At 39.0% G+C, this 18,461-nt stretch overlaps 1 protein-coding gene across 1 annotated transcript in view; it reads left to right on the forward strand.

The window, feature by feature from the left end:
* LOC6565085 (carbonic anhydrase-related protein 10) overlaps positions 1-18,461 on the forward strand; it is a 34,686-nt gene that overhangs the window by 12,631 nt on the left and 3,594 nt on the right. The window contains exons 2-5 of the mRNA XM_001991878.2: positions 5,051-5,101; positions 10,472-10,608; positions 10,740-10,952; positions 18,315-18,410. Coding sequence (XP_001991914.1) covers positions 5,051-5,101; positions 10,472-10,608; positions 10,740-10,952; positions 18,315-18,410 — 497 coding nt within the window. The remainder of the gene's footprint in view (positions 1-5,050; positions 5,102-10,471; positions 10,609-10,739; positions 10,953-18,314; positions 18,411-18,461) is intronic.

Genomic DNA, 18,461 nt, shown 5'->3' on the forward strand with positions numbered 1-18,461 from the left:
CTCCCATGCAATGTCAATTAATTGATTATATAAAAGTATTTTTAAGTTATCTCGTTTGTGAGTATATTGGACAAGCATTCACATTAATTTGTTCTATACTGGGAAAACCATTCGCTCACATCTACAAGTATTTATACTCATATCGGCATCAAATGGATTCATATTCCTTTTTGGTTTAATAGAGCAGGCGTCTTAAGGGTCAAAAGCAATCTTGCTTGAATTAAATCACAAATTATAAATAATTTGCATGTCAGTTTCTTCCAAAATGTTGGGCGTCCAACGTTTCCCGTGGCTGGTTTTCCATTTCCCGTAAAGTTCACGAACAAAGCAGCCCTGTTTTCATGGCCAGGTCCCAGCTCCTCCTCGTCGGTTTGTTGTTGGTTTTATTAGTTGCTGTCGCGCCTTTTACTATTAATTAGAAATGAAATTTTCTTATCATTTCTTGTCGTCCGGACAACAACAGTTTGTCTGCCTTGGCGTCTGCTACAGATGCCAGCTAGCTGACTGGCTGACTGGCTGACTGCAGTTTAGAGCCAATAACCTGAAATATTTGGCGTTAATTGTTTGGGGGGCGGTTATTGTTATTGGGACGGCGTGCTAAGTGTCCCGATCGCTACCTGTGTCCCCCGTTGGCTGTCCTTTCTGTTCATGACTTTCAATTTCAATGGCGCTCACTCACATTTCAGTACTGGGAATGGGAGGAAGCAGGAACACATCGTCGTCCACTTGTTTACAACGCCGGAAATTAATGGTGACACTTTATTGGCGCTCAATTGTCTTCGCCTCCTTTGCTTCTTTTATTCTGCCCTATATCCATTAAATGAATAAATTGGGTATATTAATGATAGACAATGTTTTTTTTCCTTAACACATAAAACACAATGACGCACAAATCGCCTGTAAATATCGATGTCCCTAATCCGCTCGATATTTCTAAAATTATAAGTAAATATTTTGGTATTGGTTTGGTTATCTATGACTTTATGCAGAGTATCTAGCTCCTTAAACGCCATCAAAAAAGTGAATTTTGTTTGCCCAACAGCATAGTTGATATAAAATATATGTTTTTATGTCGTCGCTTTTAGGCTCGTAATTATTGATTGTGTTTTTTTTGTGTATGCAGGGTATCTATTTGGCCGAGCAAATCGCTGAAAGTGGTTTTTGGCTGATACTTGTTTGCCACAGTCGTCGTCGTTGTCGTCGTCATCACATACAAAAACACGTTAGCTTGGCAGAGCCGCATCCTGTCTCGTGCGTCCCTGTTTGCCTTGAGTCCTGCCGCACCCTGGCTGCCACAACTACAGCAACAAAAATACAAAAAAAAAAAAAGAAAAAAAGGATTGACGTGCGCATTTTAGTCACGCTGTCGTGAGTTTAGCCTTTTGCCATTTTAGCTGATTGTTTTTTCCTCTGTCCCCCGCTGTTGTTGCTGCTGTTATTGTTGTTGTTGCTGTTGCTATTGTTGTACTTTTGCTTAGGGCACACGCCATGTCACCAGCGCCTCAATGTATGGGTAACATAATATTTTGTTTATGTTTACCCAATTTGATTATATTTATCACTATCACTAACTAAACCAGCCCAAGTTTTTTTAGCGCGGCTCACAGTTTGTTTTGGGCGTCATATGCAAATTTACATTATCTATTTTTGTGCGTTTTGGAGAAAGTCGTGCACACACACACACACACACATATATATACACTTCTGCCTGTACAAATATGATGTATATACATATATATACACATAAGTTTCGAAGAGCAAGATCGCTTGAGCTTTATTGTTCAGTTTGGATTGAATCCTTGTAAAGCTTGAATATAATACTCGACTAGGAGACAGAGTTTTTTTGTGTTGGCTTACTTGGAAATGATGTAAGGCTCAATCCAAGGGCTCTTAGCGGACTGTGCAAAGTCCAAATCGCAAACTGAGATTGACTTGTTATTGCCATGCACTACTTAAAATTGCCAAGGCTTACACAATCATTTCACAACAAAGCTTAAATTCCAGCTGGGCTTGCAATGGCATCTCTGCTTCTGCCACGAAATGGTGCATTAAAGGTGAAAGAGAAAGAAGATACGAGAACCACCCAAATCCATTCGAAGCCAGCACGAAAGCATTTTACATACAGGAATGTCCACTCTTTGGCAAAGGCTTACTTGCAATAACCCCGTTTCACCAGAGCATACAAAGTTTAAGACTGCTGCCAGTCAATTGTTAAGATAACGAGACAGATTTCGTCAGCGGAAGAAGTATCATGGTCAAACCCTGGCTTCAGAACTCAAATTTTAACTACTGCAAACAGCTATGTGATAGGTGACAGATAGGTGATATATGAAGAAAATATAGATTAATATATAAATATCACTTAGTTATAAATCTGAGTAAATGAAAGCTACACTTTTTTTGTAGAAAACTAAATGAATTTTATTGCACAACTATTCGCTTAAGCCTCTCAAACAGCATACAACCAAGTACAAAAACTTTTAGGCCAGCAGATGTTGAAATTTGTGGAAACAGCCGTACACAAATGCATACATACAAACAAATAAATTACGTATAAGCGAAGGGAGCACATCACCTCGCAATAGGTGACGTCAATTGGGAAATGGGGTCCAGAAAAAAAAAATGCAGGCATGAAAAATGAAAATGAACTGGGGGGATTTTGGGCAATGCAGTTCAATGGTTATCTACAATGGCATTATAATGAAATTAGTATTGAAGCGTTAGTTAAAGCTACGGCTTTGATGTTTGTGCACGAACATATGAATTTGTATATACATACATACATACATACATACATACATTTACATATGTATAGCAGCAATTTGTCGGTGAGGACAAGCGGTTGAATCGGCACTCAAAAGTGCGAGCATTTCGCGTTGCAATGACGCGAACATTTTGAAATCCATTTATTTTCATCATTGTCCGTGACTTTGCATAAATGTTTTCATACCCTGCTTACCAAAAGGTACCGAAAGGTATCCTTATATGATTTGTAATTATATCTACTTAGTCCAATAGGTCTGTCTGAATAAGCGGTTTGATTTCATTTAGCTTCTTACTGAATATCAATAACTTTATATTGATATAATATTGTATTTTCAGCTTAAACTTAAATACAATACACATTTCGGTGTTCTTTAGATATTGGCACAGGGTAGCGGTCAGTCGAGCATTTTGCTCTAATGTACACATGTTATAATTGTTATTATTGTTGAAAGACCAACAACCCTAAAACTGTTCGCCTTTCGTTGCCTCCGACTTGTGTCAAGTTTTTTTTTGCATGTCGGCTGCAGGAATTTGGTTTTCATTTTACTTAATTTTTTTATTTTTTTGAAAATCAATAGAAGGAACTCTCAACGGGAGAATAATTTCGTTGAATCACGAAGCTTAGATACACTTTGATTTGAATGCAATTTATCTTTAAATATTTATGGAAAACTTAAATCTCAGAATTAAGAATAGTCAAATTGACTGTGAAGTAGTTGAGTATCAAATACACTTCATGTACACATATTAAAAAGAAAATAACCTTTTGCCTCCCTTATAAAGTAAATTATGAGCTTTGTAACCTAACTGATGGACTCTCGCTGCATTAGTGCGAAAGGTACGCTGCACTTAGAGCTGCACATTGTGCAATGTTGGGCTTCGAAATGAGCAGCGCTTTTTAATGACTCAACGTTTCTTGACTTTGATTTGAATCGCAGCTGGGTCTGGGTCTGGGTCTGGGCAAGCTGAGGGCGTTGGATTTGACCCCGCTTTTTGTCGGTTGTCAAAATAACAAAGTGCTTTTGGCCTTTGGCAACAACAACACCAGCAGTAAGTGCAGCGACAGCGCTGCCAATGGCAAAACTGTCGATGAATGTTAAAGTTAACAAGTGACGGAAGTAAATTTACTGCGCAAAAAATATTAAAAGGCAAGTAAGCAAAAATCATTTCAAGAGCTCTCACCCGCTCTCTCTGTATATACATATATATGTATATAAATATATATAAGATATATGTGCGTATATTCTCGCCTTAAAAAGGCAATCACAAAAAAAAGCAATACTTAAGGCAAGCAAAGGATTGACTCGAAAGCCCTTCAAAGAAACATCTGCCAAAAAAAAATGAAAAAAACTGTTCTGAATGCTGTAAATTAAATAGCCTTAAATACCCTAATATTTAATTTAATATTCGTAAGTATGGCTTTTCCACATCAATTTTTTAAGTTTCATAAAATACTTTATAGTTTTCCGATGCTGAGAACATTTTTTGAAGCCATTACACACAGCGTGGAAACGTTGTAAGACCCTCCTCCGTAGGAATGGAATAAGAAACAATAAATAGCACTTATGCGGGTTGCCTTCTAGAAGGTGTAGGCGAATGTGAATTACGTGTGTACTCAAACATATGGGTTATGTGTGTGTGGGTGGGTGGGTGCCAACTAAAATTTAATGTAGACAATAATGCAATTCAGTTAGGTATGTTTAAATTGCCCACAGCCAAAGCTGTTAAATATTAATATTCAAATGTGCATTTTATCTATTTTTTCTTTGAAATATTGTTTTTACCGGAAAATAATTTTTGCAGATTTGCTTAAAGTCTGTGAAAAGTGTATCTTATATTTTGTATATATATTTATTATATCTGGCTCACTAGCTAGATTGCAAATTGTTAGGGTATCTGCCGTCTGCGTTGTATACTGTGCTTGTGTCCAAGTGATCTCTTTGGATACAAACTAACATTGTTATGCACATTTATTGACGTATGTATTTGTATGTATATGTAAGCCAATTTCGTTATTTATTTCTAGTCTGTGTAACTTACGGTAATCATTAATCTCTCTCGCTCTCTATCTTACTTGCTGTCTTTCTCTATCTCAAACGTTTTCGCAGTTCCTTCTTGGCTGCAGTGTCCAAATGTAAGCGTAGCTTTAGTCTTGTCTCTATATAAATATGTATTACTTTAAGTTTGAGTGTCGCTTATCTGAGTGCGACTCCTGGACTGCTGCGAATATAAATTGGGTGTGAAATCAATTGACGTTTTGCTTTTGTGTTTACTTTCGTTACAGTTCTGCATGCAGTTAGCTGGGAGGAGTGGTGGACCTACGATGGCATTTCAGGTAAGTTATCACCTTGAGAAGCTGCCCTGAATTCTGCTCAGTTCAAATATTCACCCAATGTTTGTTTGCTTGCCCACGTCGAATGCGCTTTGGGCCAACTTTTTCAGCTGTAATTTTTTACGGCACATCTTCCTATACCGCCAATCAACTGGCTGCGTGCTCATAAATCCCAGCAACAACAAAGTAAATTTGAATCAAAGCTTACGGCGACAACAAAAATGGCAACAAAATCAACTGCAACGAAAACAATAAAACAATATTTCCTTGTCGGGATTGCTCGACTAGAAGACGGACAATGTACACACACACACACACACATATATATATATATATATATATACTCGTATATATATAACTCTGCTGCTGGTAGCCAAATAGAAAACCAACAAAAAATTGTGTTTGTTATTGGATTGGAATGCAATGCATCGCAAGTATGCAATTATTTTTCATTAAATTTACTAATCCCTGTTGCAACGGATATGACAATGTTCTTTTTAATCCAATCAACTTGTTGCGTACACAATAACAATTAAAAACTTAAAGCCGAGTATTTGTCAAACTTGTATATTTTAAATTTTCCTTTGTTAATTGTATAACTCTAATGCATAATGTATTATGTTATATATATATATACAATATTTCATATATATATACAATATTTCATGCCTTATCAGCATCGTCTAATAGTGAACCTCATACATAGATACATTTTGGGCAGATCAGAGACGCCTCGTTCTGTTTGTCCTATATGCAAAGAAATAAATACAAACTTGGCCCAACTGCGTGGAGCGGCATGTGGTGCGTCTGCTTGCCACACGAGAGCTGCCGACATCGAATTGCATTTTGCACACCTTCGCATGTGCACATATATATACATATGTGTGTTTGCATGTATTATGTACGCAACCTGGAGTCTGCAGCAATGTTTGCATGAAATAACATAGCATACTTTTTGGAGTTTAAAGCAGTAGCAGTGGCAGCCGCCTTTCTCCAGTTGCCGATTCTTTTCCCTTGTCGCTGTTGCGAAACGTTTCCACAAGCGACACAAACTGCACGCGTGAATTGTACAGTCAAACCAAGAGAAGGTGGAAATGATGACGAAATCTGGTCATGACAAAAACTCGACCTCTTGTAACTTGGTCCATTGTCTGAGTCTAAGTCTGAGTCTGGAATCTTGATTGGCAACCGCTGCAATCAAACCCACTTCAGACACTCCGCTCCACACTCACATCTCTGTCCAGCTCACGCTTATTCTATGTCTGGGCAAAAAAAAAAATAAAAATTCATTGTGTCAGAAGTCAACAGGGCAACGTGAATGCGTCCTGGGAGATTATGGCCTGACGCCAGTCCTGTCTGCCAGTCCAGTCGAAGAAAACGCCAGATAAGTATGTCTACGTTCCCATTCCTGCTCCCGTTCCCATCGCCTTTACTCTTTCTATCCACATCGACCTCTTCGCCTTCAACTGGCTCACTTCGCCGTTCGTTTTAATCTCATTAGAGACAACGGCGATGCCATTTGCACAAGACAAATGCATAAATAAGTTCAAGTGCCTTGAATTGCGAATTGGATTTTACAACCAAGAAGAGCAAGGATGACAGTTCCAGTCGGCAGTTCACCGACCACGCAATACTTTACTGCTCTAATAGATCTATGCAAATTATCAAAAAAAATTATCATTTAACCAGTTCCCAGCAAATGCAGATCCGTTTTGTAAGCAACAAGCCGGACCTAACTTTACAAAGCATATCTGTAATATAATACTAAGCTATTAATTATTAGATTATACGAAAAAAAAAGATATATTTACAAAACAGCCCCTCCTCCCCTCCCTCGACGGAAAGCTGGAGTGTGAGGAGAATATGTTCGTATGCCGGTCTGTCTGGGCTTCAATTTAATTGCTACTATTTTTGTTGTTGTTATTCGGGAAACTATTTTCGCAGTATCATAGTCGCAAGGTCTTGAGTGTTTAAGTACAGGGTATCGCCTAGTTGGACACCGCCTTGAGTCGAGCACTCTTGTTTAAATATGTATTTATGACCAAGTTGGAAAAAATGCGAAAACACCCAAATTTTAAGAGAGAGGGAGAACAGTAAGAATATTGTGGCGAAAATGCTCAACTAAAAAATACCCTGTAAGTGCGAGTAATATATCATATTGCATTAATATCTATCTGCCAGTTTGATCCGGATATGTGAGAGTGGTAGGCGAACCGACAATGCAAGCTTGAAGTGCAATGGGTATTAAAACAAGCGCACACCTTTAGTGTAAGCCCCTGTAAAGCAGTCGATGGTGTTTTTGCAACACGTGTTGTCAACAAATTGCAACCAAATCCGTGCAAAACTTTGTCTCTCTTTGGCATAAATAAATTTGCATAAGCATGGCATACTACATGAGTGCTATCGCTGCAAAGCGATGCTGGTGTTGAGGCCCGTGTTGATGCCAGAGAGTGCCCTGTGGGATTGCCACTTGCAGTGGGACTGAAATTGGTAAAGCAGCAGCATCAGCACCAGCATCAGCACCAGTACCAGTACCAACACCAGCACCAGCTTCAACTATTGGGATTGGGAATGGGACTGGGAATAAGAACTGCTCTCGGCTACAGTTGCTTGGTCTGCGCTTAAAGCGCGTCTAATGCGGCACAGAGTGCTGCTGCTCCTGCTGCTCCTGCTGCTGCTGCTGAGTCTGCTTGCTTGGAACGTGCCGGTGGCTTAACATGATTTGCACGAGCAACGAGCCAAATAAATGCAAGTCAAATATATATGTATGCTTAAGCGATGGCTACGCAGTTCACTCCGAATGCAGTTCAGTTAGCATAGTATCTGAAACCCGAACAGACTTTCGGCCCCGGCCACTAATGTTGTTAATGGCTGCTAAAATCGTTTGGCAATTGCCTCATTGACTCGACTACAACCCGCAATTTAATAGACTTAACATGCACTTTGTCTCTCTCTCTCTCTCTGTTTCTCTCTCTCTATCTCTTTCTGCTTGTCTGTTTATATGTCACTCCCTTTCCCTCTTAATGTTGCCTGAGGTCAACAATCGTTTAAGCGCGAATACGTGGCATATCTTTGATTTGAGCTTTTGATTGCGCTTGTCGATATAGCCGCTAAAACATATTGATCCCATCATGCCACCGATTACCAATCCTCTATGCTCGGTGCTCGGTGCTCGGTGCTCGATGCTTGATGCTTGTTGCTCGATGATTTTGAACGTGCAATTTACCACGTTAGTAGGAACACGCATGCAGCTTCTGATACGGTTGCATCAAAGCGTTTCTTTAAGCATCTAAAGAAAATACCAACACTCAATAGACAACTTAAACAGTTGGTACAGATTTTGAGATACCAATGGGGCTCAGCACACAACAAACGAATACACACACACACACATACTTACATATATACATAAGCATTGCATTGTTATTTTTTACAAAACACGTTTTAAATTGAATTTGGTCAGCATTTCCACGAAATCCATGAAATACTTAAAACAACTCAACCGAAGCTTTCTTTAACCGTGTAAATCAGCACGAAGAAAATTCGTCTACCTGAAACAGCTTTGTCAATAATTAACCGATTTTTAAAAGCAATGCCTCAAGGTGCATTTAAAAATTAAAATCGTTGTTTAAGGAATATATTTTTTCGAAAAAACTGTCTGCTTGTACCTGTAAAGCAAACCTTAACCTCATTAAAGCAGCAAATAGTTGAAGAGCTCCACAAAAAATGTTTTTACTTTTACAGACTATGATAAAATGCACTCTTGCTCAGAATCTAAGGAATTCTAAAGTCTTTCTTCTTATATATTCAACAGACAGATATTATATGCATGTAATCAAGACAAGTACATAATTTCTACAAGTCCTTCATCCTGTTTGCATGTGTCGTGTTAACTAAGTAAACCGCATGAAATTAGAGCAATCAATGCGGGCTTCAGAGGCAGCTCGGTGTCTGGTGGCCACAAAACAAACAAATCCACACCTCTACTACTCTTGCTAGCTTCACCGCTAAAATCAAACAAATCCAAAGCCAAACTCTGACCCAAAGCCGAAACCAGAACCAGAACCAGAACCAACCCGAACCCAACCAAAACCCAATAAAACCAACACCTTTGCAGACAAATATTTTAATAGCTTTAGTTAAGAGCAAACTCGCTGGGACGCCTTCGTTTAGCCGTTTAGGTCCATATACACAAGTTTTCATGCCCAAGTTGCATACCTGTCTCTGTCTGTGTCTGTATCTGTCTCTCTCGGGCACAACCCAGCTGGTGAACATATTTTGCATAGCTTGCGGTCAGCGGTAAAGTCGAGTTGTGGATCAGATAGGACCAATGTGGCATTGAGGCAAATGCCAAAAATGTATTAAATGTTTGGCATGAATGATTATACACTTATCGATGAGTTATATTCCGTGTCAAGCAATCAGCTAGACTGGCGCACTTCTTTGCTGGATGTCACATTAAGCTGTTTAGGTATTCAAATGGATGAATTTTGATAGTAAGAGAAACTTGCCAAGCATAATTTTAATGCTGGAATTAAGCTTAGTTCCTCAACTGTGATTAACTTCAAATTATATCGTGGATGTCAGTTATTCGATGGACTCACAGCTAACTTCACAACTTCAGCCCAAACTTAATTTATCTGACTCGTTTTTGTGTAATTGCAATGATGTCGCCAGCTCTGTGTGTGTGTGTGTGTGTATTTTCATATGTTGAATTTATTCATTGTTTACAAAAGTCTCTGTACAAAATAAGTTGAATGAAAAGATTTGCAAAATACAGCAAACATCTGTTTAAACGGAAACTTGTCAAATGGCAAAAAATGTAAATTTTATATATGCGTCAAATACAACAATTTGAACTTTTGCTTTTGGCGAACATCCTGTAATGACAGATGGCAATGCTAACTTGGCATCTTTTTCTTAGCTTTTGCTATACGTGACTTATCATACACATGTATATCTCTGTATATTGTATAAAGCACTAAATGATTGCAAAACAGCTTCTGAAATTGAATACGTTATAAGTATAATCACAATCAGAAAACGTCAACTAAAATCTGGAATCCAGAATCCAGAATCAAATTGTGTTGAGATGCTAAATTCTGCCTGACTCATATGTATTATATTTCGGTTTCGAATAATTGTAAGCAGATTTTTGAAGGTGGCTTATTTACATTGCTTTGGGTTTTTTTTTGTTGATACATTAAATATCCCAAAGACCTAAACAATGCTGAATTCTTGTAGCGTTTTGTGAATTATTGCCATTAATTTATTATTGGCTTATCAATCCCATTCCATTCCTTTCGCATTTTGTGAGGAAATATTTCGACAGCAATTAATTTTGTGTTTGATAATTGAAATTATTGTTTGCAGGTCCCGCTTTTTGGGGTCTCATCAATCCGGAATGGTCACTCTGCAACAAGGGACGTCGACAGTCGCCGGTCAATCTGGAGCCGCAACGTTTGCTATTTGATCCCAATTTGCGTCCCATGCATATTGACAAACACAGGGTAATTTGATTATTATGAGTAGGCCTTAAAAGTATTTTGTATTATTATGTTTTTATAGTCCTTGGGTTATTTTCTTACGCAAATCCCAATTTTCACATACAGAATATTAAGTTACAGTATTTACTCGACAGATAAGCGGCATCATAAGCAATACGGGTCACAGTGTTATCTTCACAGCCGGCAATGATACGGTGGCCAATTACGATGGCATGCAGACGCCAGTGAATATATCTGGTGGTCCCCTATCTTATCGGTATCGTTTCCATGAGATACACATCCACTACGGACTGAACGATCAATTTGGCTCCGAGCACAGCGTCGAGGGCTACGCATTCCCAGCGGAGGTGAGTTGATAATGAAGCGGATGCTTGCTTGTCCATTTAAATTATTGTAGTAGTTTGCTTTGAGGTGCATTTAGTGAGCCTACATTTAGAATTCGACACTTTGACGTCTGAAATGCTTGGGGACACACCCAACATTTTTTGCGCCTATTTTTGGGAATGTGTCGCCCATCAGATTGTGCGCCCCTCTTCAGCAATTCAATTGTGTGTGTCAGCAGAAGGAAGAGCTGAAGCTGGAGCCGGCAATCTGGATTTATGGCCATGGTTGGGGGCTGGATGGAGTCAGGCGTATGTCAAGTTTTCGAATTTGTTGTCGCCTCGACTTTCGTCTTTATTTCCTTCTGATTCTGCTACATTTGGCTGGAGCCATTGTTATACATACTTGTACTGTAACTTGTTAGCTCGACTGCTCAAATATTTACACAGATAAACGAGCGGAAGTGTATTTGATCAGCAGTTAACGTACTTGCCTAATGCCGATTTGTCGCTGTAGTCTCAACATACCAAGTCTTAAGGTACTCAGTGGCAAAGTGCGCTTTTGCCCGGCTGCCTCAATATTATCATCATCAGGGGGCAGAAGGACGGATCCCTTGTGAGTTTCAACAATACGGAGTAACTTCAAGTTTGTCCTTGTGCTGCATACCATTTAAAAATCATTCACACATCTCTTATATAGTAGTATGCCATATATTATATATATTTGATCTGGAAACAAGAAACTATCTGTACATGCACATTTATGATTTATATTTTTCTAAGGACGAATTGTACATTATACCAAATTCTCGGCCGATAAGTGATGTGCGTTTGTTGATTTCGCCGCGCTGTGGAAATGCCTACAAATATTTTATTGTATTACTTTTACATTGTTTTTTCAGCATCAGGGGCATATTCTGGTGTCATGTGGCGCAGGCAACGGGCGCAGGCATCGGTAAGGGCAATGGCAACGGGAACTTTCACTCACATCCAACATGCAGACATGAACTCAGACACCTTGCCTGTTCGGCTTGTCAGCCACATCGGTTTGTGCTGTTGCTCCAGCTCCTGCTGCTGCTCCTGCTCCTGCTCCTGTTTTGTGCCCCAGTTCTGCCACTCCCACTGGTCGTGTCTGGGATGTCTGATTTATTTAGCTTGGGCACAGTGTATGCACATATGAGCTTTTTCTGGCTGCCTGCTTGGCCTGGAGGCAGCCTCGTATTCTCATTGCTTGTTGTTTGGCAAATATGATTTGGCCCCTCTTTTATTTTTGATGTCAAGTTCAGGGATATACACGCACAAGCACACACACACACACACACACACACAGGCATTTGTTTCGCTCAGTTGATTTGCAAGCAGCTTATTAAAAATATGTAAATACGCGAGCCGAGGCGAAAGATGAAGGGTAAACAACAACAACAACAACAACAATAACATCAACAACAACATCAACAACAACATCAACAACAACAGCAACAACAACAGCAACAGGAACGGTTGAAAATTAAAATGCTGTGCCATTTTGAGTCGCATTCCGTGGCCTGCTAATTTGACGAGCCATTTGCAGATTCAGATTCAGATTCAGCTCTCAGACATGTGTTCAAGCAGCTGGCACTGATGGTCCTCTTAGTTGCTCTGCTCTGCTCTGCTTCCCTTTGTGTTAAATGATCATCATTGATTTTACTGCCCAGCCCATAACAGACAATGGCTGCCAGGACCAGTGTGAAGCGAACAGTTCCATGCCGGCATGTCAACAAATGGCAGCAAATTTCTCTCAGTCATTGTCGCCCTGCTCCTTATTCTTTGCTTCTGCTCCTCCTACTTCTACTTCTTCTCCTTCTTCTGCTTCTGCTTCTGCTTCTTGTGTATTTTCACAAGCTGGCCCGGTCAAGCTCTTGTGCCCATAATGTGCAGCTGTTGCCAATTTGTAAGTCGCTGCATATGCAGCTTATTTGTCTAATTAGTAAACGCCAATGGTAATTAACTCATATTACAATTCGGTACAATGGAATAGTTTGCCAAACTTGTTGTGAATATTCACAAAATTGTAGGGAGGTAATAAAAACAAATGCTACATATCTGTGTGTAAGCTAATAATAGTGCTCGACGTGCAGTTACCCTCTAATCCATTCTAGTTCTCAGCTTACTTTCGTATTTTGTATACTAAATTCACAATTTCTGTGCATTTATTTTACTTAATCAACTTGTCAGAAAATTTACAAGTATTGGATTTTTGTAGTGGCCCAATAATCGAATAACAATGTGCAGGTTTTTATAAGTTCGAATATCCAAAGCAATATTTTTATATAAATCAATGTGAAAAACGATCTGTCGAATACTTAATTTTTTGTGAAATATTTACTAAATTTAATTATTAGTCAGAGAACTTTTTAAATTTCAGCTCTTAAATCTGCATATTAAGCTGATAGTCTTCCAGATTCAAATACATGTTATGTTTCATTCAGTAAATGGGATTATAGATCGGTAAAAGGTTTGTATTTGGTGTATAAATATACCTTCTTCTTTGCATAAGCAAAGCAAATACAAAGCAACATAAAATGTTTTTGTGTAAGACATAAGCGAACAAATAACAATCTTTATTAATTATAATTCCATAATTATATCAGCTTATGTTGCTACGATTTGAAATAACATACAAAATATACATTTAAAATATTACATCATGGAACATTGAGATGAAGTTAATTGAAGTCGTTGTCCACTTGAAGTGATGCTTACAAGCTTTAAGTGGCTTCGTCCAAATGTTTCTAGTCGCTTCCACAAATTAATCATGTGTCGATTGGGACAATCAGCTATTTTGCGAACACGGCCAAATTGCTAGCTGTTTTAATGAATTCGTAATTGGCAATTTTAATTAATCCAACGAAAATCCGCACAAGATTACATCAGACATGTCCGGCTATTCAGTTTGTGCGCCGTTGTCAATTGATACCACAGCCTACCCACCTGTAGTGGGAGTGGCCAGGAGTTGTTTCTATTTCTATTTCGCGTTTGGCATTATGCAAACAAGTTGGTTGTTTTTGTTTGTTATTTGATTTGCTTTATTTGTGTTCGTTGCGGTAATTTAGCACTTGTCTTGTGGCTAAAATTTAATCACTTGACACACTCGACGCACCTCTTCACCGTGCATCCTGTGCCTGCCTTGCCTCCTTGCCTGTTTGCCTCCTTGCCTCATTGCCTCGTTGCCTCTTTGCCTTCTGTGCCATCTACAGTCTACTGTTTCCCCGTTTTAGTCGTTTAGGCGTTTACTCTTGCCTGCTGCTTAATGGACTCGATGTTCACGTTCGCATCCCCCTTTCCCTCTTTCCATCGCTCGCCGGTTGCTGCGGTCTCCATCCATCTGCAGCTTCATCCTTTTGCAACGTGGCAACGTTCACAGCCCAAAACGACCGACGTGACCGACGGCTTAGCCATTAATTTACGCGCTAACCATGAGGTACTTAAATATCCAAATGTATCTGTATCTGTGCTCTCCACTTCTACACACACACAGACACACACACACACACACACACACACACTAGCATGCTAAATATTTGCTGGTAATGAGGTCGTGTTGTAAATTTATGTTTGATTTGCCGACCAAATTTAAAGTGGTTGTTCAGCGCAATTTTCATCGGCTTTAATAATTTTTGTATAGAGTCCAAAATTAAGCATTTTCCACGCGCATTGGCATGAAAATTCGATTGGAAAATTGACCTTCATGATGCAGCAACGTTTTCATAGTTATGTGCATAAATTCATACATTCTGTTCAAGCTTGCGAGCCTTACAATTATTACATTAATTCGTAAATACAAGAAAATGTGCATATTTACTGTTAATGCTGGAATTCAAATACTTGCCGAACTTGATCAATACTCTGAACAAGTTGACCACGTTGAGCGGCAGTGCTTTAAGCAGCAGCACTTTAATTACCGTATAAGGGAAGTCAACACGTCCATTAAAAATGCCAGCCAGGCAATTTAAGATCTCTGAGCTGCTCATCTTTTCATATGAGCGCATTTTAAAACGACAGCAAAAAGGAACATTTGCTATTTTGCTGCTGCCTTAACTCTTGATGTTGCTGTTATTGCTCGCAATTGTGCTTCCTGTTTGTGAAGCGCATAATTAGCAGCAAGTGCTTGCGCCATCAGTACTTCAGCGCACATATACACATACATACACACACATACACACACACACCACACGCACAGACTATGTCCGGTGGCATCTGACAAGTCTAGCACTGCACTGACTGAATTTGTGTATGTGTTGGGGACACAATGTCCCCATGTGCGTTGTTAGGCTAATTTGCTTCATTTGTCTAGAAAACTGACTGACAAGCCTCTAACGCTAACACACACACACATAGAGAGAGAGAGAGAGAGGGAGGGAGGGGCTAGGGGCTGGATTCATGGCTAGTTGGCAAAGTGTTGACATGAGGCCATGTTTTCATGCCTAGCCCAACCGACCCGTCTTGCATACCAAGAGCGTGTCCGGTCAACGCAACACGAAAGCCAAGCTAAAACCAGCTTAAATAACCAACCAACCCCCCAAAAGATGGTTTAGCATTTGTCTGGTTATATACAGTGGTTGTGGACAGACTCGCTGAAACTTTAAATACTTATTTACTCACGAGAGGCCGACAAGTTGAATTTATTTTTTTCAATATTGTACATTTTAAATAATTTGTTTTGTGTGAATTAAATAATATATATAAGCCAAAAAGCAAACTTTTTTTTGACGACTAGTATTCTATGATATGAATAAATGGATGTATTTTTATTTTCAATTATTATTTTTCCTTTCCAGTGCTTAATAAGCTTAAACTTATTATTTATGACACGTATCACTAATGAATAGTAAGTCCCATAAAAGTTAAGTATGTGATAATAATAATATAGACATTATATATTAACGATATAATTCAAAATTTATCTCAATCAATTCCCTAAACTGCATATGCAGATTACATTCTATTAATATATTTATTTGCATACTGAGAACATGCGCTTAAAGCTCTTTGGAATGTTTGATTTCATTTTGAATTCAATATTGGCAACCACTGTTTTTGAGGCGGTCCAGGGTACCAACCGATTGGCCTAAGCCAAGGCACAGCTTGCAGCTGGATCCGCTGCTCTGGTTATTGGCCATTGCTTTGGCCAGGCCAGGGTAGGCTAGGCCAGAATAAAGCAGAGAAAAACAAATCAGACCAAAGCAGACCAGACTAGACCAGACCCAGCCTGCAATCCATGCAGTGAAAACATGTGTAATTGATCTGATTAAGTTGCCTTTTCTCTGCGCCTGCCTCTGTCTCTGTGTATCTGATTGTGTGTGTTTGCCTGTAACTGTGTGCGTATATAAGTATTTATGTATGTTTATTTGTGTGTGTGCGAGTGTGCGGTGTGGTAAGAAGCATGCCGAAAGCCTGCTGTGTGTAAGGCCTTCTGTTCACAAACAAACTGGTAAACAAACTGGGATTCGAAGTGAGACTGGTCCTCGTGACCGCCGGTTAGGGGTTAGATGTTAGGGGTTAGGGGTTAGGGTTTGAGGGGGAGGATTGGTTGGACTATCCTCTTGTCCAGCCATTTGCTGGTACTTGCTACTGCTATCCGTGTTTATTTGCCACAGCCGCACGCTTTGCTGTTTAATGAAACGAAAATATAACATTTGAGTTTGTGGTAAATATTGCATAATTTTTTACGCACACAATGCTTCTGGAGCAGGGACAGCGAAACATCGGAGTAATGTTTGGGGTTCTTAATGTTTCAATTTGACTAGCACCTACCATCAACAACATAACTCTCTTCTTCTTATAGCTTCCATTTACTTGTGTTAAACTATCTGAAGCAGAGCATATTATCATTTTATATTATTAAAAAAAAAAAAAGAAGCGAAATTGTGGCGATGTTTCTTCTATCTCGTTGAAAATCGGAATATGAGTTCTGTTTAGCAAATTGCTGTGCGCATTTAATGCCTTCAATCGCAATCCAGGCTGCGAATGTGTGAATTGGATAAATAATTCATTTCAAAACTTACACTGGCACTGGCAATTTGCAAGCTACAGAAGTCTGTGTTATATACTCATACTCAGACAATTTGTTTTGCAATTTGCTCGTCAAAATTTCATTTGCATTTACGGTTGCTGCGTCGTCTTCTCTATTTGCATGCGCTTCTTTGTGGGAGCTCAGCATACAAGTTGGGAAATTTTAATTTAATTTAATTTCTATTTGCCTTTCTGGGCACACATTAAAAAATGAAGCATATACTTCTAAAATCTAATGCATTATTTTTTAGTACTATTTGACATTCTCGTATACCCTGCACTCAAGCAAAGTGGGTATATTCTCTATTTGGTCAACATTACTGAAAATCTACTTGCCACCAACTCATTTTTGGAAGGTAATATTATTTACCAAATGTGATATGGAATTAAAGTCGTCGCAGTGTACTTTCTAGACGGGAAATCTAGAATTGTATATGCTTAATAGATAATTTTTATTATTGTCCTCCTTTCACTTTACGATGCAAAAAAAAATACGAAAGCAGTTTCAAAACATATCGCATATTCAATCTCAAATATCCATAATAAGTATAAAAATGCTAAATCAGAATATACAGATTTTCTGATACTACATACTAATACAAATACCAATGCTATGCAAATGAACACGTTCTGAAGACAGTTTGGAAAATATTCGAATAATTTTGCAGTCACCAATTTTTTGGTTTTTTGGCAAAAAATGCAAAACCCAGTTTCGATCTCGAGTGTGGAGTGTGTGTGAAATGCGTTACCCTGCCTTAAATAGTTGGTCAACACGTCCACTTCCCCTCAATGTGGGCTAAGGAATAATATTTTTTTATTCAGGCGCCTGATCCGGTGTTGGCTTGGTGTGTGTGTGTGTGTGCGTGTGTGTATCTGTGTGTGCAGCATGCAATCGTATTTGTCTGCATTTTGTTTATTGTTGCGATTATTTTGTTGCAATTTATGTGAAACAAGGCGAGTTTTCACCTCTCATCCAACTACGGTTGTCACTTTTGCGACCCACCTGCTCCCCCACCACAAGGACTTGGTCCTGTTCCGGCTAGAAACAAAGGGTGGCTGCCTTGCCTGCTGTGCAAACAAGGCGTACACGTTGTCGGCTCTTTGTATGCATTTCGGCTTAAATTGAGCAACAATAAAGTTGGCCACAAAAACAAATAGAATACAGAGTAACTTGTGTATAGGATACCATCGCACTAAGCCATTTATACATGCATCTATGTATGTATCTACATGTAGGTTTCTTATAAGCCTTACTTACTCATGTCCTCGCTCTCTCTTTCTCTCTCTATCTCTTTCTTATTCTCTATCTCTCTCTTTCTCTCTGCTTCTTTCTCGCAGATACAAATTTTCGGCTATAATTCACAGCTATATGCAAATTTCTCAGACGCTCTGAATCGTGCTCAGGGCATTGTTGGAGTCTCCATATTATTACAGGTAAGCTTCTCATAAACTTTAATACAAGCAGCAGCAGCCAGTATTAAATAT

The sequence above is a fragment of the Drosophila grimshawi genome, unplaced genomic scaffold (assembly GCF_018153295.1).
Source record: "Drosophila grimshawi isolate 15287-2541.00 unplaced genomic scaffold, ASM1815329v1 contig_848, whole genome shotgun sequence".
NCBI classification, from domain to species: domain Eukaryota; kingdom Metazoa; phylum Arthropoda; class Insecta; order Diptera; family Drosophilidae; genus Drosophila; species Drosophila grimshawi.